The 26,886-nt window shown below is 41.4% G+C and overlaps 1 protein-coding gene across 7 annotated transcripts in view; it reads right to left on the reverse strand.

Annotated features, from left to right (window-relative positions):
- The window catches only part of nrxn2b (neurexin 2b), a 537,859-nt gene that overhangs the window by 485,128 nt on the left and 25,845 nt on the right, over nt 1-26,886 (reverse strand). For all 7 annotated transcript variants that reach the window (XM_073836530.1, XM_073836529.1, XM_073836528.1 and 4 more), the window contains exon 2: nt 10,088-11,377. In XM_073836530.1, the coding sequence (XP_073692631.1) occupies nt 10,088-10,799 (712 nt within the window). In that variant the 5' untranslated portion in view covers nt 10,800-11,377. The remainder of the gene's footprint in view (nt 1-10,087; nt 11,378-26,886) is intronic.

Below are 26,886 nucleotides of genomic sequence, written 5' to 3' on the forward strand. Positions count from 1 at the left end.
CAATGAGAGGACGCAACACTACCACAGACAACACGCTGAAGAGGATGAGAAGAGAGACGGACACGCAGACAGACACGGACAGTTGGGTTAGCATCCTGTAATTAACCGTTGTGACAGATCATTTGTACCTGAAGTCACTTAAACTCACAGACTGAATGCCAGCAAACACAGTCTCTCTCTCTCTTTGTCTGTCTGTAATAGTGTTTCTGTTCCTCCTCGTTTAATTTGCAAAATAAATGTACTTTCCTATCGTAGCATGTCTGCTGCGCTCTGGAGGACAGTATTAAACCCAGAATAAAACACAAAGCAAATAATAAAGCGAAACACAGACGGAGAAAAGAGACGAGACGAGTTTCAAATTCTGTTATTACAGTGGTTTAATGAAACCGATCAGGAGCTGAAGGAGCGATTAAAGTCTCCGGACCGCTTTTATTCTCCAGTCACACGCGGCAGAGCTGCACGGCTGCTTTCAAATGCAAATATGTACAAAGCACCTAAAACAGGCCATTTGAACCCCAGAGAAGAACCAAATGTCAAATGTGCTTAAAGTCAGCCGCGCTGCTCAATGAATACACACTGATTAAACGCTCAAGAGTCTGACTGAAGTTAAACACATGACCCTCACGTTTGCTGTACACGCTAAACACGCTAATGCTGCAATGAGACAGACTAATTCAATCTAACCAGTGACTGCACATCTCAGGTACATCGCTCTCGGAACACGGTGCGCACGCGGTGCTATCTAACCCTAGGAAAACACTGAGAACAGAGACACATCAAACACTGAAACTCAAAACACAGGAGGAAACAGTAAAACCAAACTCAGACACATTCTGACACAACGCACAATGAAGATTCACCACGCAACCGAATGATTTTACATCTGTCAAACAGTGAAAGCTGCACTGAACATGTGTCTGTCTTTCACAATATGAGAAACAGTGAGCGATTTGACCGCAGCACAGCTGATTAATGCACTTTCATACTTCATTATAATTACAGTCATTTACTTTAACATGAATTACTTCATTCAATGCATTCTTCAGTGCCAGCTACTTTAAAGTTCTGTGTCAATAACACTGTTTTTCAATGTGATGTTGTTTCATACTGTTATCTTCATGCTCTATTTTATTGCTTTAATAGCACACAGTAACAATACAAATGGTATGACACGGTCAAACGCATTTCTAAAAAGGAAACATATGCATGAACGGACTGGCATAAGATCCATAACATGCATTAAAATAATAATATTAATATTAATATTAATAATAATAATAATAATAATAATAATAATAATAATAATAATAATAATAATAATAAAGTACAGTTTCTATGAGGATATTTTTTCATTTCATACCGACTTTAAAACTGTGGAACTGAACCAGAGAGAGAGCTGGTGGTTTGATCTGGTGTCATGTAAAGCTGTGCGGCACAGCAGATTTCCATGAATAATCATGAGGAACGATTGACGGCCACAGGAACACCCGTCAGACACACACACACCTTCCCAGCATGCAGTGCTGACAGACGCTTACAGGAATGATCGCATGCAGACAGAAATCTAGTATTTGCTGAGGGTCTGTAGTTTGTAGTTTCATCTGAACAAACAGCATCTCCAAAACAACACACTAAACACAACTCAGTAAACCCTTATACATATAAATTCATCAATCATTTCTTTAGCTAGAAATAAATCATTGCACAATGTTGTGCAGGAACTTTATCTACTAAATATAAGTCAATTACTTATTCCTGAAAGAAAACTGTCTGAATGAACTGAATCACTGCAGAGAACCAGTCTGGAGAGAGAAATGCTCACTGAGTGTTTGATGACAATCTGAGATGAAATAACACAACTCAACGACTGAAGACTGAACATACAGTGAGACGCTCTCCACCCGTCCATCATACAGTCGCTCCTCTCATCCTCACGCGTCTCTAAACACACAGCAGCTCACAAACTACACCTGAACCAACCCTCCGATGACTTTCTCAACTAGATTACAGGTAATAATCTTCTAAATAATGTTCAGTTTCTTGCACAGACTGTTTGTTTCACTTCATGAGACATTAATATATCCTCTGGAGCCACGGGTATTAATTTTGTGTTCCACAATATACTTTTTTTTTTTACTTCTCAAAGACAGGCAGCCAATGACTTGCATTTTATGAATCACGAAGGACCACAGTTTCAGCTAAAAATTCTCTTTACTGTTCTGCTGAAGAAAAAAAAGTCACCTACATCTTAGATGACCTATGAACAGCAAATTTTCATTTTTGGGTCAACCATCTATTTAAATTATCCATTTAAATTATTAGTTTAGTATGTTAAACAACTAACTATTTATTTAAATTATTAAAATGATTAAATTAAAATCATAATGAAAAATACATTTTTATCAAATAAATGAAGCCATGGTAAGCAGAATAGACTTTTTTTTTTTTCAAAAACATTAAAAAAATCTTAATTATTCTAAACTCTTGACCTACATGCTGAGGACCAAATGTATAGTAATACCAGCTTTTAAATCACACAGAATATTTTGAGAAACTAAACATGTCTGTAGTTTTGTGTGAGGGGTATGTTTAGGTGTAGGGTAAGGGGACAGAAAATACAGTTTGGAGAGCAGAAAAACCATTATGTCTATGGAATGAACCCATAAAACATGGAAACCCAATGTGTGTGTGTACATATAAACTACTGGTCAAAAGTAATCTTTTTTGTTTGTATATATATTTTAAATATTATATGTACACACACACACACACACACACACACACACACACACGCACGCACAAGCATACACATAATCCCAATCCATCACTGCTAGTGTCTGTTCTTGTAGTTCTTTAGTCCCCGACACTGAATGTGTGAAGCAGTGCAATCAGTCGTTTATTACCAGGAGAATCTTCTGAAGGCTCTCAGACAGATGGTGAGAATCACAGATGCTGCAGATACTATAAAGAAGATCCTCTGAGTGTGTGTGTGTGTGTGTGTGTGTGTGTGTGTGTGTGTGTGTGTGTGTGTGTGTGTGTGTGCACATAAAGGCCGCAGTAGAAGCCCAGACGGAGGCCGAGGGCCGATTGAATCTGCTGGGATCGATAAGCGCGAGGTAAATAAGGCCTCCCACTGCGGTCAGGCTGCTTAACGAAGCCCTGCGCTCATCAGGTGTGTTCAGATAAAGACAACACCAGCCAGCCCAACATCTGTTCTCTGACGGAGGCGATATATTACATCCCGCTGCCGGAGAGCTGAGAGGTGGAGCGGCCAGCGGGAGTCTGCTAAACATCCTCTGATCAGCGAAAAGAACATCGCAAACACCGAGTCATGACAACGACACTCTCACCTGATCACCTGACACACACACAATCTTCTCAAATCTACCAAAAAACAGCTTCATCAAGACACCTTAAAACACTTCAAACACACAACTCCAAAACGCCTACATCACTGTAGCCACTCCTATAGACTCATATAAACAGAATACACTCGTTTATTCTGTATCGTTGCACTGCGGCTTTATTCCTGCTACCATCTCCTCGGGATGAATGGCTTGTGTCGTCGCGTTCCTCATTTCTAAGGTGTTTGGATGAAAGCTGCTACATAAATGTCAATGCAATAATGAAGTCTATATGAAGATTTAGAAACTGCTGAAAAAACAAACCATCTGTCAAAGCTGTACTAGACTCAATTACCCACAATCCTCAGGGGAGATTCATCTAAATCTAGAGACTGGCACTTAAACATCAAGACCCCTGTTTCCTGGGGGAGGGGCTTAGCATGCAAATTTGACTCATTAATATGCTAAACTGATTTATTTCACTGCTCTTTTACAAACAGGTGAGAGGATATCAGTCATAGTCTACAAAAAAGCAAGTGTGAGTGTGTGTAATTATCTCCGTGATGTATTACTGTCCTAAATGTCCTCCACACTTTAGTCTCTGTGAACTGGTGCTGGAGTCTCGCCCAACCCGTGAGGACAAAATAAGCCATTCCAATGCACTGAAATATACGTGTGTGTGTGTGTGTGTGTGTTTGTTCAGCTCCAAAAATGGCTGAGCACTGGTTATATTTATAATATTTACATTAAGAGGCGCATTCTGGTTTAACTCGTCCTCGTGTAGATGTTTAACACAGCCATCTGCCGGTAATTTACACCAGAGACATTTGCTCATAAACCCGCTCTAATCCAATCAGCACGAGCGACTGCACATCGCTCGTGTCGTTTAACTGATCGCTCTTAATGTGCACCCTTAATCTCTCGCCCTCCTGCTCCACGCAAATCTGATTTTACATCTGTAATTACAGAAAGAGGCCTGAGATCTCACGTCTGACACGCTGCAAGAGCCGCTTCATTTCTGAGCAAAACACACATAAAACCACATTAAACAGTCCCGGCATCATTTCGGGGATCCGAGCGACTGAAACGCATTTCCATAAACTAACAACAGAGTCATTTCTGTGTCTACTAGTGTCAGCAAACAGAACTGCAGAAACAATGGTTCCTGATTGCTCTCCGTCTGCCGCTGCTCAGACAAACAGAAAATCCAACAACAGCCACTAGTCTAGCACTGTAACAGTCTTGAGGAATCAGCTGCGAACATATTTTAAGACAACTCTTCTGAGAGGGTTTAACTCAGCAAACAGAGAAACACACCGATTTATGCGGCGCTGAACAAATATCAAGACCAAAATAAGCACTGCACATTAAGGTTCAATTCATTCATGTTAATAAGGTATCATCATTCACTAATACTGAACAACCATTTTTACAGCATTTACTTACTTAACTTAAAGTTGATTTATGAATCTACTATTGTTTGTATATATGTTAACTAATGGAATGAAGAAATGCTTTAAAAGATGTTCATGTCACCTAATGCACAAACTAACGTTAAGAAATTACACCTTACTAAACTTAAAAAAAAAGAGAACAATGAAATTTAAAAAGATGTGTCTCAGTCACCACAGAAAACCATCCATAAATTACTGAAAGCTTCAGGTATCAGTTCAGAGCCCATATCAAATCATCATTAGACGACGAATCGCTATGTGATTGCAGATGAGAAGTCACCAACACAAACTACTGGATCTACATCAATTACTATGAGCATCACAATGACAGACATAATGACAGAGATGTCAATTTTGGAAGAACCATTGCATGAACTGTGAAAATACATTTAATAGTACTCGATAATACTCTATGTACTCAAACATACATTAAAAAAAAAGATTACCTTTATACCCCATCTAACCCTGAGAAGGAAACACTAGACTCCCTTGCTGAAGATTTCCCAGGGAAATAAATCTCTAATGCAGAAAGTAATACAGAAGTCACACAACGACTGCCGCGTCCGTTTAACGAGATTATTCCCGCTGTGTCATTCGCAGAAAGTCAGAGTGAATAACTCAAGTTTCTGCCCACAAGCCGCTTTACATTTTCTCAAACACATCGACACGGAGTGAAGGAAACGCATCTCAATATCCTTTTTCTCAAAAGGACAAACATTTCCTGCGGACACAGCAGTGCTCCATTGGTATGCTGCTCTCGGTTTAGCCGAGAGCCAAGCGGTATCAAACTCTCTACGACCTCCGACTCACATCCCAACACAGAAAAGAGAGAATACTGAACAACAAATGTGACATAGAGAGCAGAATCTCAGTTTGTCTCATTTGAAAGCCAATTAAGACTTTGAGAGGCCCAACAGAAGCAACACAGGCGTCCTGACACTAGGGCTGGTCCAAATACCATTTTTTGAGCTTCGAAGCTTCGGTAGTAATCAACACCGAATATTCGAAGCTTCAGTGGGAGGGGCTGAACATATTCTTCTCTCTAATAAAGGCAGGAATCTCTGTATGTCTTTTTGTTTGCATTTTTATTATGTCAGGAACAGTTCATCCAATCGATTTTTGCTGTGGACCCAAGGGAGTGCAGTGTTGCATTTTGGTGCAATATGGACACATAACACGTTCAGAATTAATAAATTGTAATAGAACATTGCGAGTTGGAAGCGGTGTGCCTCAAGCAGGCAGAGCTTATATGCTTCATGAACGGACATTGCGCTAGTGATACAAAACACAGGTCTGTTAAGAGCAATAATTTTAATAAGGTAGCCTAACATATTTTAACAAACTAATCACTCCCAAATCAGTGCAGTGTTTATTTATAAATAAATTATTTATATCTAAATTATTTATAAATATATATATATATACACACACACACACACACATACATATACATTATATATGACGTTTGTGTATGTAGGCCTATATATAAAATACATATGTATATTATTTTGAAACCCAAAATAAATGAGGCTCAAACATTATTAACAAACGTGCGTGTTTATTTGAGCACTTCCTTCAGTGAACAAGCAGCCTACAAAGCGCTAAAATAAATCAAATAAATAATACATTTAAATATGAAACTAGCCTAAATAAGAATGTTAAATCAGCTATTAAACAAACTTTCGTTGCAAAAATTCCTAAAACCTCGCCCGGACCTCGTCCGACAGCTGATCAGAATTACTGGCCCGAGCCCGAGTCTTTTTTCTCTTTCTCTTCCCCGTTACACAGCTGCTGTTTTTAATAGCAAAGTGATTACATTTATTTTCGATTATTTAGGTTATAAAGTTAATTTAGAAATATATTTGGCACATTTTTTATTTGTTAAATTTAAGTTTATGTTTTTTTAAAGTAACGACCAAGCAGTCAGCAGCAGACAGATCAATGTAGCCTTCACAAGTCATCACGATTTAAATTAAAATCTATAGATATAAAAAACTTAAAGCATATCACAATATTAGTAGAATCGTTTAACCTGGATAAATGTGTGTTATTAGGCTCATAACCAATCGTTTGTGCGGAGAGCAAAGCTGAAGCGCACTTTGCAGAACATGGTGCCAGTGCGATGTGAAACTTCATTTTTGCTCATAAAGGTAAGACTAATATATCACCCGGAACTGTAAAGAAATAATTTAAATAATGCAAATCAAAAACAAAACTTTTTCATTAGCTATAGGCCTAATCCATAGGCATTAAAGGCACGTTCATGAGCAAATGGCGAGTCAGGATCGTCAACTTCATCTTTGTGCCAAATACTAGTTTATTCAAAAATAATTCAAATATCCCCTTACTTTTTTTCCCGACATATTCATGATAATTATTTTTGCTGGGGCTTTGCGGTCAGCTTTAGCCTACTGCATGCATTTAAACGCGGAGGTGCGGTTGTCATTGCGACAGTCACAGCCCTAGTTTTGCTTCCACCATTCAAGTGGGCCCGACTGTACTTTATAGTGTCTCTCAAATATTGCTCAATCTCCCTCTCTCTCTCTTTTTTTTTTTTTGCTGTCTCTGTGTTAGTGGCGCATCAGTCTGATCTTCTTCATTCATATTTAAGCGCGAATGAGAACCGTTTCGCGGGGGATGCAAGGTGTATGAAAAAAAAGAGAATATTCGAATCTCAAAATTTAAAATCGAATGCCAACCCACCGAACGAATATTCGAATAATCGAATATTCTGGTCCAGCCCTACCTGACACCCCCTCTGAACACACTCATAAAATGTTATACACACACACACACACACACACACACACACACACACACACACACACACACACACACATAGACATATACATATACAGGAACCAGTATCAAAGTCAAGGTATTGATATTGATATTGAACGTTTTTAAATGCATTCATTTTTGGGTTAACAAAAATTAAATTGAGTTAAAAATAATTGAGTGAGTCATTCAGAAACATGGCTTATCGTATTACTGCTATTGTAATGACACATATTATCCCTTTTATTCCAGCTAGATGTTCTGCAGTTGCTGCTCACACCTCTGCCTTCTGAACAAAAATGCTATGCTGGATGTTGAATGACCATCAACTCAACCTTTCCAAGACAGAACTGCTCATGTTTTCAGGCAGCCCAACCTTGGTGTTACAGTGGACATGTATGAACTTGACTGACCACATTGCAGTGGCCCGATGTTGCAGATTTGTCCTGTACAACATTAGGAAGATCCATCCATCCATCATAAACGTACTCAACAACGCTCCGGTGGGTTAATAAAAGCCTTCTGAAGCAAAGCATATTTTACACCTATTATTTAAAATAACTAATGTTCAGGTTAAACAGCCATACAGATTTGCCTTAAGCATAACTTGTATGATGTAGGATGTAGCTTAGTATGTCATGACGTAGCGTTTGGCCAGGAGCAATTTTTAAGTTCTTTTAACTTTATAAAATGCAAAATATGCTTCGCTTCAGAAGGCATTTATTAACCCCCTGGTGCCATGTAGAGTACATTTATGAAGGATGGATGCACTTTTTTGAGCTTTAAACTCATTGCAGTTATTCAATGCCATTAGTTCCATTGGGGTAGCCATGGCCTAATGGTGAGAGAGTTGGGCTTGTAACCCAAAGGTTGCAAAGGTCTACACCTGCAGGAATTGAAGGTGGGGATTGTGAATGAACAGCGCTCTTTCCACTTTCAATACCATGATATAACTCTGATTGTGTTCATCTGAAAGAAAAAAATCATATACACCGAGGATGGCTTGAGGGTGAGTAAATCATAGGGTCATCTTCATTTTTGGGTGAACTGTCGCTTTAATATTAACTCTTTCTGTTTATAAAAAATGTATTTATAAAAAAATTACTTTGTTAGACTGGGACTTTGGATGTTGCTTTGGAAGTCATTGTAAATGTATAAAGGTATACAGCAATTGCCTTTTAGATATTTTTGCATGTTCTAAATTATGTACTAAACATGCGTTTCCTAACATCTTATTATTCATTTAACTTGACATACAATGCTTCTGTACAATGACTAATACTGTGACTGTAGAACACGTTGTTAATTTTACATAAATTGGCTGAAATTTGTTGTTATTGTTTGTATGTATTTCTAAATACTATGCTCTTTTTCTCTACTGTCCAAACATTTTAAACTACAATATTTCTGGAAAATTAATAATTAAAATGTATATTTACAGACATTGTCTGTGTGTCATGATTTTACTACATTTTTATACAACATTTCTTGGTTATTGTAGTTAATAATATCTGTATTTTAACAAAACTGTTCCAGGTAGACATAAAATAACTTCCAATACCTTCTAGATACAGATTGTTTCTGTAAAAAAAAAAAAAAAAAAGAATCCTTAAAAAAAGATGTGCTTGCTGGATTTTTATAAATTATTTCTTGATTATTGTACATGGAAAAACTGTGCTTTAAAAGTAAATTATTATAGATGGACAGAGAAGTTTTATAAAATAACTAATTAAAACCTTAAATTTATGGTGATTAACCTAAAAGTATGTATCTATCTATCTAACTATATACACATACATAAGCTATTTACATATTTCCCACAAGACAAAAAATAACAACACTTTACTTTACATTTGCATAACATGTTGATCACTGTGCTATATGTAAAAAACAGTTAAAATAGTGAAGGCGCCATAATTCAGAAATGTAACCAAGAGAAAGACGGTGTGACAAAAAAAAAAAAAAAAAACTGTCTGAGATAATAGGTGAAGAACAGATGAGATGAGGAGGAGAAGACCGTAAAAGCAGTGGTCTGGAGGAGAGAGTAACAGATGAGTGTAGACGAGTATAAAATGGATCTCGCCAAGAAACTGGATTGCTTTCTGGAACTGAAGACAGCGAGCGATTGGGAGAGAATTGAATGAAACTTGCTTTAGAGTAGAACAAAATATAAGAAGCAGCGATTCATCTCTCTTAGAACAGCCTGAACTATCTAAAGGGCCAAACACAAAATGTCCAGAAGCGTCCATTCAGAACAGCAACAGAGAGACAGTGAAAGTCTAATTGAACCAGCACTACAGTCTATAAGAGTCAAGGGTTCTGTAGCACGACCATGACAACAGTCTGAATGTGTCCTATTTAACATCATGAACAGAAGAGTAAAGCACATCAAAACACAGGGCTAAATGTGAGTCTATAAATGGCACCTTATATGAAATCAATTCCCCTGGATTCATCCAAACCTAGGTTTGAACACAAACAACCAGTGCCAGTACTAGTCGTGTCTCTTACCTTCTTTGCAGTATTTCCCTCGGAAGCGCGTGTGAGAGCAGTCGCAGTGGACCTCGCCAAACTGGACGGTGCAGTATCCTCCGTTGAGGCAGGGGTTCTGCTTGACGCACAGATACTCCAGATCGTTATGAATGCCGTTGCTGTTGAGAAGAGTGGGAGGCATCTCGCCCACCTTCAGATTGGAGATCAAACCCATGAACGGAGGCTCGTATTTCACCGTGCTGGACGTGAGGGCGGACAGACGTACGTCCGGCGGGATGCCCCCCACGAAAAGGTCGCTGACGACGGCCATTTCTTTGCGCTTGGAACGGACTTCCGCCACTTTGGTCTCGCCGTCCACCATCAGCATGGTCTCGCGGTAGTTTCGGGTGAGCAGCACCATGTGCCAGCGGTCGTCGTTGACGCGGGTCTCCATCTGCAGGGTGGCCGGTTCCGCACAGTGGATGGCGAATCGCAGTTGTAGGTGCCCGCCACCGATGAGCAGCTCCAAGAAGTCGCAGTTCCCGCCGTCGTCGAGGTACAGAACCAGCGCCTTGCTCACGTTGGTCTTGAGGCTAAAGCTGAGCTCTCCGATTGAGCCGGCCTCCCAGCGGGCGTAACGTGCCCACTGCCCCAAGGAGCCGCCGAACTCCAGGGCCCCCGCCGACTGAAAGAGTCCGGCTAACAGCATCGGCCACAGGGGCCACAGAGCGGACCGACACCGTGACTTCATTTCACCCACCCTGACGATACGAGCTCAAAAACCTGCTCTCGGCAGAGGCTGAGATAGTGGTCTTAGACCGCAGAGTTTCTCGTTGAATTTGCCTGAGAGACGGGAGCGATCGCAGACGAGCCGAATTCCCAGCGCTGCTGGATCGGCACAGGCACCTGCTGCCAGACGGGCCAGTAGTTCACTCGTTTTCTCTCTCTTTCTTGGCCTGTCTCCACTTTATCCAGACTCTATCCGTAGTCTCTCCATTGGTCGGTGCATCAGGCACAGGCAGGGGGTGACAAGAGATAGATGGGAATTTCTGCTTTTTATCCTCAGCTTGGTTGGCAATTTAAGTTTTCTCTGAAAGACTTCCAATCGAGATTTCAAAGCACTGCAAATATCAAGACTGAGGTTTCCATCGGGCTGATGTTTCTAAAGGAGAAAGAGAGGCGTGATGCAGCTATCTTGCGTCCTGTGGACCACAGGTGATGTCTTTACCTGCGCTTCATTTGTCCATGTTCATCCAAATTGCCTTGTCCTACATGAGGAATCAGAGCAGGAACAATCTACAGGCCTCCAAATTCCAGCATTCTCCAGACCTAGACAAGACAAAAGAAAACATTTGATTAGCTACAGCAGCATACACAACCTTACTAAATACAACCAGACAGGGTTATGGTTTTGAGACGGATATTCACTGACAAACATTCATCTGAGCAGACACTGAGATTTGACATTTGTGAGGCCGTCCACATCTCTGCATAGCAGAAGCTGCCTTTGGTGTTTCAGATCTGATCAGGCATTTCTGTTCAGTCTGAAAATGACCTGCTACATGCTAAATCACACAGTCAACTTCAGAAAGTTTGAAATTCTGGTGTTTGTCAGACCAGTGTGAACCGGCCATTAGAGACCAGCAAACACAACACTGACCTAAAACGATGAAAATGCCAAAGTCATGTAAAAAACAAAAAACAAAAAAAAACACGAGAACACAGAAACGCTCAGCTGGACCTGTATGGTGACACAGACTCATTTTCAGTTCTTCACACTGTATCGTCTCTCATTACGCTGATGTATCTTAATGAAGATCTGTGCTGAACACTGATGTTTATATTACTGCGCTGCTCTAATCTCATCTGAAACAAAATGGAGTCTGTATGGAAAGGCTGATTGCTGCTCTTGACCCTTTGGCCTTCAACTAAGACCTGCCCATTATTTCTGAAGAGAGAATTTAACTGCCCGCATGAAGCGCTCACAATTAAACACTCGTCTTCCTCCACCGCATCTCTAGGCTAGGCAGATCGGCTCTTCTTTGCGAGGTGAACTATTTCTTAAACTCCTCCTCTTTTGTAAGTCACTTGAATAATTGTAAAATATAAATGTTTAAGTTGACTAAATTAGGCCACTCCCATCCCTTTAACACACACCCTCACCCCAAATCCCCACCCTCTAAAGACATTTCAGCCCATCTGATGTGCACAAATTGACTGACAGGCACAAGATGCTGATGATCTTCTTCAATCAGATGTAAGTGTGTGTGTGTGTGATTATTCTGAAAGATTGTGTCCTCACATATCAGAGATCATGCACACCGCAGTGACATGAATTTCAGCTAAAAGATCTTAAAATGTTGTTTTAGTGTAAAAATGAATTACAAATGCTGCAAACAAGTATGTTAATATTGAGCGAGCACACTGAATAAATCTAGCAGGAGAACACGGAGCCACATTTAACGCAGAGCCATTTATTAAAGGGTCAGTGATTGTCAGATGATGATAATGAGCCTCTTCATGCGTATGAATATATAATGTCCACTTTAGAAACAGCAAAGCACTTATTCAACATCCACGTGCCCCGTGGGTCACACCACCGAGAGAGTGTGTGTGTGTGTGTGTGTGTGTGTGTGTGTGTGTGTGACACGGCCAGACGTGCTTGTTGAATACGGTGTCTGCAGCACTAGGACGAGTGTTAATGTTTGCTTTTGCGCTTGGGTAAGTTTGTGTGCGCGTGTGAAACTTAAACATGATCTATCGGGTCATTTTCTGGTTGGCTGCTCTGGTTCTTTCGGTAACGTGGGGTTTTTCTGCGACCGGCTGGGGTTTCTGAACTCTGCTATCAGGTGCATGTGGACTTCCTCTTTCACAGGAAATACTTTTCACTGGTAATCTTCCTGATTCTACTGCTAGACAGAGCCCATGGCAAGATGCTTTGGCAATAAAAATATTTGTTGCTATATATGAATTTGTGTGTCTATCATACAGCATCCTATGAACAGGTGTGTCGTTTAGCAAAACGATGCTTATTAAATAACAAGCGTCATGTTTTCTGTGATTCTTGGCCGTGTGTTGGTCACTGAGGCCCTCTAATGTCATTCCTCTGTCAAACACACGAAAAGCAGCTGTAACATCATCATGTCACTTCATTAGCTTCATTTAAATATCAGCTCATTAAAAACAAAACCTCCTAGAACAGGCGTCTGGCGCGGCATTCACACAGTTAAAACTGACATTCATTTACACCGACTAAACTCCCCAGAGATCTGAATGTTACACGTGCTGCATGTGTTAGAGCTGAACTCTCTGTCTGGCTTTATGTCATTTCCAGCCTGTTCGCTTCAGTGTGTCTGTATAGTGCTGTTCACAATATATGCAGCTTTACAAAGAATTGAGCCATACACCTCCAGAGCCAAAAATCCCTAAGAGTTTCAAGAAGATGAAGAAAAACCCTGGGAGGAAGCAAGACTCAGCTGGAGGAGCTCTCTGAAACATAAAATCATCCAATCCTGAGTAACACAGCGACATTTGACACAGTTTATGAGTGTCATCACATTCTGATTTTGGAGATTTCAGCTAAAATGATTCTGTACATCATGAGAAAACAATATGAACTGCTGCTGTCCCCTTAAACAGAGGCAGCCTTTCAGAAACTGTTCTGAACAAGATTCAAAGAGAAATCTACCGTTTTAACTTTAAAATGCACAATTTTTCCCAGTGTGCCATGAAGCGATTTCTATGCGGTTCTGTGAAAGAGAACGAACCCACACAGACCGTCAGCGAAGGGCAATTCAACTCCAACCGTCTGCAGTAAATGACTCTGTATTACCAACTTAACTAAAGTGTCAAAAAGCAATTTGCCTCCTGCACACCAAGAGCCTCAAATCTGCACCTTATTAGAGCGGTCGGACTCTGGTCTGGAGCGACTCTAATTCAGTCGCCGGTACTCAAACGGACTGATCGGATGAGAGACTGATGGAAAAAAGATGAGACGGGAAGTATAAATGGGAGCGGAAGAATGAATGTGATTGAAATGAGCATGACCCAACGAGCTTCAGCACATGAGCTGCCAATCGATTTATCAAATGAATGTGGCAAATAATTAATCAAAAGAAAAAAGACCTCTAGTGAAGGTCGTTCAAAGACATTATCGTGGCAGATGAGTAAATCATTGAACAGACAATAAATGTTACAGTGTCAACATACAGTTAGTTTCTCATTATCGATCATCAGTCCATCAATAATCTTCAGTCTGCAGTGATCAGATCCATATGTCAGAGGTTAGAGGCCATTTCACACGCAACGTTCTCAGCCGCTGTGACTGTTTTGACATTAATAGCAAGTGTTATAGTTAAACGGTTGAGTGTAAGAGACTCAAATCAATTTATTTGGAAAGCGCTTTTCACACATTGTTTTAAAGCAGCTTTACATCAACAATCATGAGGTTAATGTTTATAATATCTGCATATCACATTTAGCTAGGCAATAATATGGTTTACATTTTTGCAACAATCAAGCGGTTGAGATTTGCTATACAGTGTATTTTGCTGTATGTACGGTGTGTAGACGCACGCCGCAGCATTAGTGTGACATCATCAGCGGCTGCTCGTCAAACACTGACAGCTGTCACTCAGAACACTCATTTCTACATCCAGTGCCATGACAGATTGCATTCTGGGAGTTGCAGTCATACAGGGCCTGGAAGCAAAGGTGTGTCTGTGCCTGTTCTCTTTCTTTGATCCTTCAGGAGCTCAAAACTCTTGAGTGTAACTGAGTGACATTTAAACAGAGGACAGACGCGCTGCACTGGAGCTACATACGCATTTCAACTGCTGAAAGTATCTATAACAGGCTCCAGTGTGACAACTTACCCCACAGTGTGATGACATGCCCAGATTTGTTGCATGTTTTCACAAAATATTAACTTGTGTTAAACGAGCTGTTACTTTTCCCTGGATAATTTTTACAATTCTGGCTGATGGGAAGCAATGAAATCTACAGAGAGGAGGAGAGAGATGAAGTGACAATCAGGGATGCAGATTTTAATGTTCGTTCTATGCTAAATTGTTCCGTCCAGATAAAAATAGCAATACAATTAACTATGACTGTGTAACAACAAATCTAAAGGTAGCTAAAAGTATTAGGAGGTTAAATCTCAAAATAACAGACGGTGAAGTGAAGTACACTTCAAAATGGCAGCAGGGGCCAGAGAGGAAGTGTTCATGAACGTGTCTGAAAATGAAGTGAACACAGCCCAGGTGTCTAGTGAGCAAGTGCGAGCGTGTTTGTGAGTCTTTAGCATTAACAGTCTTCAGCTGGTGACACCAGCTAACAGGTAATTACAGGTGACATCCAGGAAACTGCAGCACAGCACGAGTAAAACAGGAAGTGCAGAAGAGATCAGCAAAGTGCACAAAAAACAGCAAGAATGGAGCAAATCTACAGGAGGGTTTTAGACTAACAAATGACACTTTATTCAGGGGTTCCAGAGGTTTCATGAAGGTAAATTCAGACCAATTAGAAATAATTTTTAAGGAATAAAAAATATAGGGAAACAAAAGACACCAATATGTTCTCTAAATGTAAGGAGAACACAGTGAGTGCATTAGCAACATTTCAGAGTTTAAAAATACAACTTCCAATCGATCTCCCTTATTTTTTGATTAATTTTACAAAACATAGCTTAACTAGAATATGTAAATAACTTTCACTGTATCTTGTGATCACACTGCACAAAACTGATGTTCTTCCTCTGAATTTTTGTTTTGTTATCCAGTAAACATCTTCAAAAGTCTTGAAGGGCACCTGTTATGCCCATTTTTACAAGATGTCCCCATGTGTTTCAGCTCAAAATACCCCATAGATCATTTATTATTACATCTAGAAAATGTCATTTTTTTGAGTATGTCTACAAAAAAGCTGTTTTGGTGTGTACCACTTTAAATGCAAATGAGCTGCATATTCCCATCGGTCTTTAGAAGAGGGAGTAGGGTATAGGGTTGGGTGCCGAAACCCGGTGCCAATACGGCACCGGTACCCATATGACCGATATGTACCGGACCGAAACAGAACGCGAATTTCGGTGCCTCATTTCGGTGCCACTTAAGTGCCTGAAATGTCTATTGAAATAATTGTCTTCTGGTGCTATGACTTGGATGTAAGAAGCATTGATTTGTCAACATGCATGATCGCTAGTTAAATTTAAATACTGCATTCATGGGGTGTCAGATGGAAAAATATTTCCTGAATTTGAAAACTCACATGAACGTCGGAAAGCTTTGATGATACAAATCCAAGACAGCTTTGTAGTTACTGACCATTTTCACATTTCGAATTAAAAGCACAAATCGTCGGGAAATGAAACTAAATGTTCTAAAGTGTGGCTATATTTCAGGAGAAATGAATCAGACACCGCGGCATGCAGCAAATGTTTTACAACAGTTGTGTGTAAAGGGGGAAACACATCAGACTTAATGAAACATTTGAGGGCACATGGAATAAACTTGAAAGCATAGGGATGTACCGTATTTGACAGTTTGCGGACATCAGCTGGCGCTATCAGCAGGGCGCGATTTGCTCTAGTCTATGCATCCCTGCCTCTGCTGATTTATTTTTATTCCAGGTGGGGATAAAACATCCCGTGAAGCTCTCCTACGTCCTGATGTAAATCGTCTAAATCTAATTTTTCGCGATCAGTGCTTTAAAGTCCTGTTATGAGTCAAATGATTCACCATACTTGCTTTTAAGTTTCGTTTTGAATTAAATGATTCGCGATACGCGTATTGAAGTTCCGTTCTCAATCAAATGATTCGCGATCCGATTGGAGTGCTTCGAAACATTTTGCGACACAGTGTGTAACCTACTGTGCGTTATTTAATAACCACACGAAGCCGGTCACCATTGACAAAGGGGTTATTATTAAAAGGAAGAAGCAACAAAAAAACGTTTAGGAGGACGATTCCTCCCGCATATACATTTGAGTGCAGTGCAAGGGAAATTCCCCGAAACCCGAGCCTTAAAGGGACAGACACCCAGACCATTACAAGTGGTTTCACTAATTCGTAAATAGTTTCAAATAGTTTCAAAAAGCTCTGTTTATACTTTGCTCCCTTTCAATATATAATTTATTCGTTGTCTGTAATGAAATCATTAAAATTAATAGGCCTAACTTACAATGTTTTTTTATGAAATTGTGATCACATTAGACAGTTTTCGTATTAAAAACAGATTACACTAACAATTTGGTCAACCTCCAACATATAGGAAGAGAAAAAAGGTACACACACTGTACAACAATAATACTGTTTTTGTATTATAGTAAGGGCTAAGTTTAGGGTTGGGGTAGGTGTAGACATAAAAAAAAACACAATCTAATAGGTAGAACAATTAATTTCATTGTTAGTTTCCGGTCGGAGCTGTATCCCTTCTAGCCACAACCCTGCCCCCTGCCCCAGTCATACCAGGACATGCAATAAGTCAGGAGAGGTGTCCTATTTTGCCAGAGAAGGCAAAAATGGTAATATTTCTGCAAAAGAATTGCTGAAATTTGAAGCTGTTAAATTATTGTAGTTGGGTTAGGTGGCTTAGATTTTATTGTTGTTGTGTTTTGTATTTACTTAAATATTAATGTATACTTTAAACTTTTAATACATTGTTCATTTTAAAGAACCTTTTTGTCCAATAAAAAGATATTCTTGTGTCATCCACCATTTTGTGGCTTTTTTTTTTAAAGTATCGGTTTAGGCACCGGTACCGTTTTAAAAGTATCGATTTGGCACCAGTATCGAAAAAACCCCAGACGATACCAAACCCTAGTAGGGTATACATCTCTGCTTCACATACCTACAACAATAGTCAATAAGAAGCAACATGACAGAGCAAGAGAACCGGTGTTCAACCATACATATGGGAAGCCAAACACACCGAAAATGTGGGACGAAACAGAGTTCACACCACAAAAATAAAATTAATGATGGAGAAAATGTTCAAATCTCCAGTATGGGAATACTTCTGATAAAAAATAAATAAATAAATAAATAAATAAATAAACAAAGGGTTGTCCTAGAAGACGGATCCAATTTGCAAAAAAATGTGAATGTTGTTTAAGTCAGTGTGGATTTGAAAATGCATTCTGAGCTAAATACACCCCCGACATGTCAATCATTACATTAAGGCGGGGCTCGGCAACAGGACGCACAATAGTTCAATATGCACCATTACCTGAATGCGTTTCACATTCAAAAAAGTATTTATCATTGAATCATTCATGCAGGAGATTCCAATAGCGAAACAAGTCTTTATCAACTGACACACTGACTCTTTCATTTTTTTACATTTTGTCTGAATATGTTTTTTAAAAGACTAAACAAAGAACATTTTGTCAGAAAAACTAGTAAATTATCTTATTTTAGATTTCGAATCTTTTTTTCTTCAGAATTATGAAAGAATTGTGATCTCCAATTCATTAAAAAAAATCATGACTTTCAATTTGTCCACTATCATGCAGCTTTAGCAGCTTTACAGATTGATCCCGGGAACGATCCTGGGTTGGGGTTAGACGCAAGGTTGTCAGTAGACTCTGACACACGATAATGAACTAATGCCCATAATGCAACAGGACAGAAACAAACTCTGACACGACGCACACATATGCTTTATACAGGCAGCCTAAGTTTAAATCATCTAGCAGTGGCCATCTATAACAATGAGAAAAGAAAGAAAGAAAGAAAGAAAGAAAGAAAGAAAGAAAGAAAGAAAGAAAGAAAGAAAGAAAGAAAGAAAAATGAAAAAATGTTAATTTGTATCCAATATATTCACTCATCTAATGTGCGTTCATGTTCGTTCGGTGACATGGGTTCAGCATGTGGTCCCGCTGCGGGAGTCCAGATGCTAACACTGCAATAAACCCTGAGCTCCAGCACAACGCATCACTTCCTGTCAGAGAAATGGAGGAGCGGCATGAAGGTCAGAGGCGTAACACTGCAGCGCTTCCACACAACACTGCTCTGATAAGACTCTCTCCGGTGTATCTCTCATCACAACGCTGATAAGACGCTCTAGGGCACTACACCGGGGACGAGGGCGCGTGCGGGGCCTGACCTTCAGCGCTGACACACGCCGTTATCTGCACTTAGACTCCAGCGAGTCTGGGTGGGATCGCTGTGATTTCCTCAGCACACGCTGATCTCAGGTCAGCTGCGGGATCTGTAGGATAGAGGGTCTGCGAGTGACGCCGCTTTATAAACACTGATCTTAGGTCAGAAACGATTCACATGTGCTCCTTCAGCACGCTCATATCCTCACAGCAGTCAATTCAGATACACAGACAACAGAAAAACATGTTTACATGTCGCCTACATACAGACGAAAACATCTAAAATCACATAAATAGACTCAAACTGTGAAATATGGTGTGTTTTTTTCAGCCTGTAGGTTTAAGCTAATGATATGCATGGTTAGGGGGGTGTGTGTGTTTTGTGTTAACGGTGATCTGACGTCCAGCGGCAGAGGAACATGATGCCTTCGGTTAGACATGTACCTTTCACCTAAACCGGGACTTTTCAATTAGATTCATTTTGGGGCCAGATTATCAAACTAAAAATTTGAAGGGGGCCAAGGGGATGGGGCCATTACTGACAGCCATTATTTTTAATGTTTTAATAGGCTCTGAAAAATATAACAACTTTTAATTTAAGTGTACTTAAAACAATCTTCACATAACTTGGTAATTTTTGAACTCAATGCTATTGGTCTCATAGGATTCAGTGATCTATGCTAAGCTATGCTAAAAGGGATATCGCCAGAACAGGAAAACGGCTAAATGGATTTCAAAACAGTAAAACTAATTAACTCGGGGGAAGTTGGAGAATGAGCCCATTTCCAAAAAAAGTGGAGTGTTCCTTTAAGACCGTGTTTTTGAGATCACGTTTGAGGTGCGCATTTGCGTACAGCCAAACACACAGACTGTACTCCAAACAGTACTCCGTTTAATAATCATCCAGATAACACTGTTTTATGTAATCTACAATTGGTCTAAGATTTGGTGGCATTAAAAAAAAGTCTTTAAAAGTCTTGAATTGAACTTGTTTATATCTGTAGAAATCCTGATTTTCCATTTATATATTGCTTTGTTCAATTTGTTACTCTTTACCACTTTGAACTAATGACAATACCTCACTTTTTCTAGTTAAGTAAGGTTAAAGTACATGTTTTGCCTGTAATTTACCTTACTATGCCTCAAATGACCTTACTGACAAAGGCATCGCTAGCCACAAGCCTCACAAAAAAAAAAAATATTCTTGACAAATCCTTGTGTGTCAATGGGACTGAAGTTTACCGATCTGAGAATCAGTTTTTCAAGTGTGTGTGTGTTACTATCAACCGTTTAGAATCAGAACTAACAATGGCAAATTCATGAATTAAATACTCTCTTGACCTAATTAGTCAAAGGGGTTTGCAAAAAAGTCAGAAACTGTTTGTGATTCAGTTTGATTGACTGAGACAGTTCACTTACGCCCTGGATCGTCTGCAGCGGTTTTTCTCACAGATATTGCAGGATATTGTATAAGACAGAAAACAGAGCACTGGATAGCCAGACATTTAGCTGTTCCAGTCTGGGAAACAAAACCTGCAAATGTCTTCTATCATTTGTCCATGATGAAGCAGCTTTTTATTGAGCATGCAGCCTGCGATTGACAGGTGAAGACGATTTATTTCCAAAACAACATCAAAATATGAGCACTTTTTTGGGGGGCCTGAAACACCTCTGTTTATTGATAAAGATTCATTTGGTCTCTTATATTTAAGAGACTGACTGAAAACACAATGTTAAAACTGGGAGTATTTTTCATTTGACATTATTTTGACAAGGCAATATTTGCAATCTAAATTCAACCGTTTGACTACACAGAAAAGACGTGGTTCCTGATTCTGTGTTTATGGAGAAACGCTACCGTTTCTCTCCACAGCCCTGGAAATTCACTCAAAATCAATATCACTAACACGGGTAATATTTAACAAACATTTCATGAAGCATCATGTTCTCAGATCTCATCCATCTTCATCTGGTGGATTTGCTCAGAATACAGATGTTTCTGACAGACAGTCAGATCTGAGAAAGCACAAACACTGGCACTATTGTTCGCACAGACATTCGTGCCGCTAAAGCTTACTGCAGATTTCTGACGCTCGTGTCGTCCCTCGGAGCCGCACCGAGGCTCGTCCTCTCATCAGGTCGCGAGGCGCCTTTCCAGCGCTATAATCAGTTCTGCCATATGGCGCTCGGAGGTAACGCGCTGGGCGGAAGTTTAATGCGCTTGAGTGAATGTGGCTAATCACGGCTGTAAATCTGGGCTAGCGTCTCATGCTAAACAGATGAAGCTCGATCCTGCCGTGAGGCAGCGCTCGCGTTCATTACCCTAGGTGCAGCACCGCCTGCACCTTTTCGCTTTATTTTCTCATATTTTTCCACTCTTCATGCTCACACTCTGTCTCTCAAGTCAAATATGTTTATCCAATCAGCACTGATTACTTCTGCTGTTAATAAAGCCTATTTGAGGCAGTTTTGATTAGCCAATCAAACGCAGCACGTCTCCTCCTAATGGTGCTGCTTTCCTGTTTCATTTCCACGGCGAATGACGCCTCTGCTGCGCTATCTGCCATGACGCTCGAGCCGCGGAGCTACTTCCTGTTGAACAAGACACTCAGAATGACTATGATTGATTCTCTGTGGAACTTTACCTTTAGCACTACTAATACAGGAGCACACCAAACGCCGCCGTTTAGGAACGATCGCATCTATCCTACATCATCACTCGGGCTGGATGGAGCACGTTTAATGCCACTGATGTGTAAATGTGGGGAATCTGTCTGTTTTTGAAGCTCTTTTCAGACCAGAAATATATCTGTTTCATCAGATTAAGAGCAATAAACTGAAGACTGAAGACATAAACCCTGCAACCTGAAATCACTCTCTCTCTTTTCATTTCCTCCTGTCCTGTCCTGTTCTGCTCAGGTGACTGACCTCGCAGGGCAAAGGTCAACCTTCACACGGCATGTGTGTCAGATACGATCTTTTCTCTGATAAACCGGGATCTTCCTTCTACCTCTGGATAATCACATTCATAATGAATGATTCAGTCCGCTAACAATTCAGCCCTCAGTCATCTTCAAATGCATGCAAAGTACTGCAAATCATCGGCCAAGTCACCCATGCATATTAATGAGTGGGCGGGGCTTTTCGTTTTCATCAGCATCTCCTGTTGAAATATTAATGTGTTCCAACAGACGGATCTCTCTGTAAATGCCCTGCGTCTCAAACGGCGGCGTTTAACGGAAATCATTACGGCAGACAGACGGAAAGCGGACGCTCTTTCCCTTTGCTTTGAAACAGCGAGGCCTCAGCGTCAATCAATCAATGCCGGAGAGGCCGATGAATCGTATAAATAATTAAAACGTCTTGGTTAAGAGATTACAGCGAGACTCTTATCGAACAAACACACAGAGAACTGCTGGACTCTGGCGTCTTTGATGCTAAAATCAGATTATTGAATTAAACACCCAAAACGACTGAATCAGCAGCAAGATCCGATCCGAAAGCTGAGAACCAGCCGTCTCACTCTCTGCCTGTCTGTGTCTCACGCCAAGGGTTTGTGAATCAAGTCAAATGTTTTATGGGCTCATTCCATAGGCGTAATGGTTTATCTACTGTCCAAACTGTATTTTCTATCCCCTTAGCCTAACCCTACACCTAAACCTTCCCCTCACACAAAACTACAGGTATCTCTAGATTCTCAAAACACTTCATTCTGTGTGATTTATAAGCTTATTTTCTCATGGGGATGTCCCCACAAGGTCAAAATTTATTGGTATTACTATACTTGTGGGGACATTTGGTCCCTATAACATAGGGATCACCAGTAAACATACACACACACACACACACACACACACACACACACACACAGAAACGGGTGTGAAATGGCTGCCTCTCAGCCTCCATTTTCTGCGCAGGCTCTGTTTTCTGCGTGACGCCCGATCGGCCACTAAGTGTCTGTTATTAAAAGCGCCTTTTCACCTTCAGCGATACTGCAGCCTCCTGCGGCCGTAATTGAGGCATTTTCTCTCCATTTGGTTTTGTGTTGGGAATAAAAGCGTCATGTGGCGAATAATACCTGAACACACAAAAGCCAGAGAACAGACGTGATTGACTGTCATTAATTCAGAGAGAATCGTTTATAATTTCAGCGAGCTTCTGCCTGTATTAAAATCACAGTCTGATGGGAAGACGCACGTCCTGCTGGGCCGAAAGCACTGAGAGAGTCTGACTGCTAGAGAATAACAGCATGTGCGGCTCTGCAAGGACAATAAATGTCAATGTTTGGATTTTACTTCATTGAAAGATCCAGAACAAAAGCCTGAAACAAAAGCACAAAACATCCACTGGTTTAAATGTGCTTTGCATAAGCACAGAAATCAAATCTGCCACTTGAGCAGCATTTCTGCTCACAATCGTGCATCTTATTCACACCTGCAATTTAAAATCAAGTGTCTGTCAATCATTTCAACTTATGCCTCCTTTCTATGCCAATTAGGCTCATTTTGACATGACAAAAGTCAGCATAACTGAGAAACTCTTTCCAGTGAAACATCTACAGTCATCTGTTCTCATGGTCAACAGGACATCCTGTCTACAAAAACAAGAGATGCCCTCTGTCCGCCCTCTCCGGCCTGAAGCTGTCAATCACTCTGACATCACTTACAGGAGGCCACTGATCCCGCCCTCCACAGGTGTCAATCAAAGGGGACACCTTCACCTCTGCAGTCTGTGAGTATTTGTGAACGTGAAGAATTATTTGGCCACTAGTGATGGGTCTTGTGACACCTGAATAAGAACTCCCTAATGCCTCTGAACCTTCAGTGCAAACTACAGCTTTTCACTGATTTGCTAATCTCTGATGTACAGGACGTGCTCTCGCATTCAAATTCACGCGTGAACTTTTCTTCAGTTCCTTTCTGTTGTGAACATCTCTACATCTGAATGCAAGACAGCGTCCGGCGTTCACATCACATTGTGAAATAAGGTGACCTATCAGGTGAGTCCAGTTCAGTATCTTATTCATGAGCCTTCACATAATTAACACACATTTAACAGCACCTTTCTTTCAGTCAGTCAGTGAATCTTCAAATTTGTGCCAAAAACCTCCCTTTGGGGATATCCTCATTGGTAAAACTGGTATAAAGTAAACTAAGACACCCAAAAACGTTGGTGTTCCCTTCCGGGAACTCGAACTGCGTCATCAACGCTTTGGGGAACGCCATTGGCGAGCCGCTCTCTGAATCATGTCTACAACCAATGAAAACGACGGGAGTGTCGTCACAGGCGCGGTGACGTCAGCGACCAGGAAGTATAAAGCACGTGCGTTTGATGCCGGCGTCAGCTTTTGTCATTCAGCGAAGAGCTCTGTGTCTGTCTGTCTGTTTCATTCCACTGTTTTTCTGTGCCAGTTTGCACAACTTTTATTTGAGTGGATATGTTACCAACCTAAATGGGGGGAAAAGTAACTCATGTGGTTTAGCAGCCTCACAGACAGCGTGTTCCTCCCTGCCAGCAGAGAAAGCTTTCTGTTGGTGGGGATACACGCAGTCTGTGTGTGGCTGTGTGGGTGCGGAGCACGTTCAGTCAGCTCTTGAGAGGGCTGGCTGTTTGCGGTGTGAAAGCGCGCTTTCCACTGCACGTACTCCGTTCTCGGAAGACTCTCTTCGAGGAGGGAGTTTTCATTAGCGTTCCTCGCGGGTCTGGCCCCGCTTCTGCCGAAAAAAAAAAAAAAAAAGGCGGAGCGGCAGCTGCACTCGTGCGGTTCGTGGCTCGATCTGTTAGAGTGATGGAGACGGGTAATCCCCTATCTCCTCTCTCACATAGCAGATCGAATGATCTCCTACTGGATGAGGAAGCCCGCGCTGCGGTTCTTCCTACCAGAAAGAGGTCTCAATGTTTCTCCTGTCTTCCTTCGAGGAGGTTGATGTGGAAAACGTTGTCAAAAGTATTCAACCACCCCCCTGATTGCCTCAAATGTTAGGAGCTTTGGAAGTACTGACTAAAGCTGTAGCCAATTCAGATAATAGAGTATTATTTCTGGCCACTACTTAGAAATGAGCCGCAGGAAAGCAAACTATTTGTTTTCTTCGGACTAAGTCTGCACTTCCAAAGACGGAGCTTTCCTTTCCAACTTGCACAGTAAAAAAGAAAGCACTGTTTAAATCGGAAAAATCCAGTTTAACCCGCTCTTCAACCCCCGTTTTTGGTTTACTATGTAACATCGGGGGCTGAATAAGCACGGTTATGGGATGGTACCGGGGGTCGAACAGACGCTTACGAGCTATCTGTCACCCAGCCTGGCATCATCACTGGAAGCCCCGTCTTTGCTTTTCAGGCCACATGTATATATGCTGGCCTGATGCGCAAATGTACGCGTGCCGGGTGCTGTACGGGAGCAGTAACCGGCCGTGTATCAGCTCCTTACATAAGAGGCTCTTTAAGGAGCATTGCAGTCCGTTTCCTCTGGTATTACCTAGAGGACGGGGTTAGCAACACTCCTGACAGGGGGCTTCAAAGACTAGAGCCCGATCTGAGGGTCGTACTTCAGTCTGAGAGGTCCTCGGCTAAAAACAGGGAGATCTGTCAGCCAACCCTGCCAGAGTTACAGGGGGCGGCAGTCTCCCGCGAACATTTTTCTCTAGTTTCCGCCCGGAAACGTAGCGGAGCTAGAGAGTTCGCCACCCCCACGGGGGTCCTCAGAGGAATTAATTCAGATGCTTCCTGCCAACGAGCTGTTACAGGGCTCTGAATTAAAAACTCTATGTAGTACCAGAAACCAGTCTGACAGGCTGGTTCCCTTAGTAGAATTTCGAGCAGCGTGTAAACTACTGCTGAATATATCCACATGGGACCCGCATATGGGGTGTCCTTATTACTACTACCCAGAGCAGGGTCTACTGGCAGCCAATGGCTGGTCTTGGAAGCCCGCCATGCGGTACTTCCCCCAGCAATTGGCCCTCAGTCCTCCTCTGAGGAGGTGGATACGGTGAGCGTCATTGACGTCCCGTTCCCTCAATCGCACTGCAGCTGCAGTTCAGGTGTCTCCTGCCGGTTCACCGCTACAGGGCACCGGGCTGTAAGCTCAGGGCAAAATAGAGGCCAGTCTCAAGAGGCTGGTACCCTTAGTAGAACTTTTTGGCAGCGTTTTTTCTACTGCCGATAGTATCTACGTGGGTCCTGCACGCGGGGTTTCCACCGAGGTGGGCTCCGAGCGGGCTCTAGACAGGGACCATCGAGGTGGTCCCTCTTTTGGAAGGATGGGGGGAGTCGGCCCTTCCTAGATCTCAGACAGTTGAATCTCTCAGTCAGAGTAACTGAAGTTCAGACTGGCAGTTACGTCGCAAATCAGGTCCGAGGACGGATTTGTCACGATAGATCTAAGAATGTCTCCATCCTTCCTCAACAAGAGCAGGGAGTTCTTCTTTCAGCCTAGCACTCTCCCCCCCACAGAGTGTGTGGATGTGGCTCTGGCTCCTCCGTGATACCAGAGCATCCATATACTCGACCACGTGAGCCGGGCAGCATCGAGGTGCTGCTCTCGCTCACATGAAAGAAATTGGGGTTGAGACTCAACACCAAGAAAAGTGTGCTGTCTCCATTACAGAGAACCACTTATCTAGGTGTCGTATGGGGTTCGACCACGACGCAGGCACAAATGTCACCTGCTCGGATCGAGTCGATCCTTACTGCAGTTAAGGCGGTCAGGCTAGGCCTGTCACTCTGAAACAGTTCCAAGTAC

The sequence above is a fragment of the Garra rufa genome, chromosome 3 (assembly GCF_049309525.1).
Source record: "Garra rufa chromosome 3, GarRuf1.0, whole genome shotgun sequence".
NCBI lineage: Eukaryota > Metazoa > Chordata > Actinopteri > Cypriniformes > Cyprinidae > Garra > Garra rufa.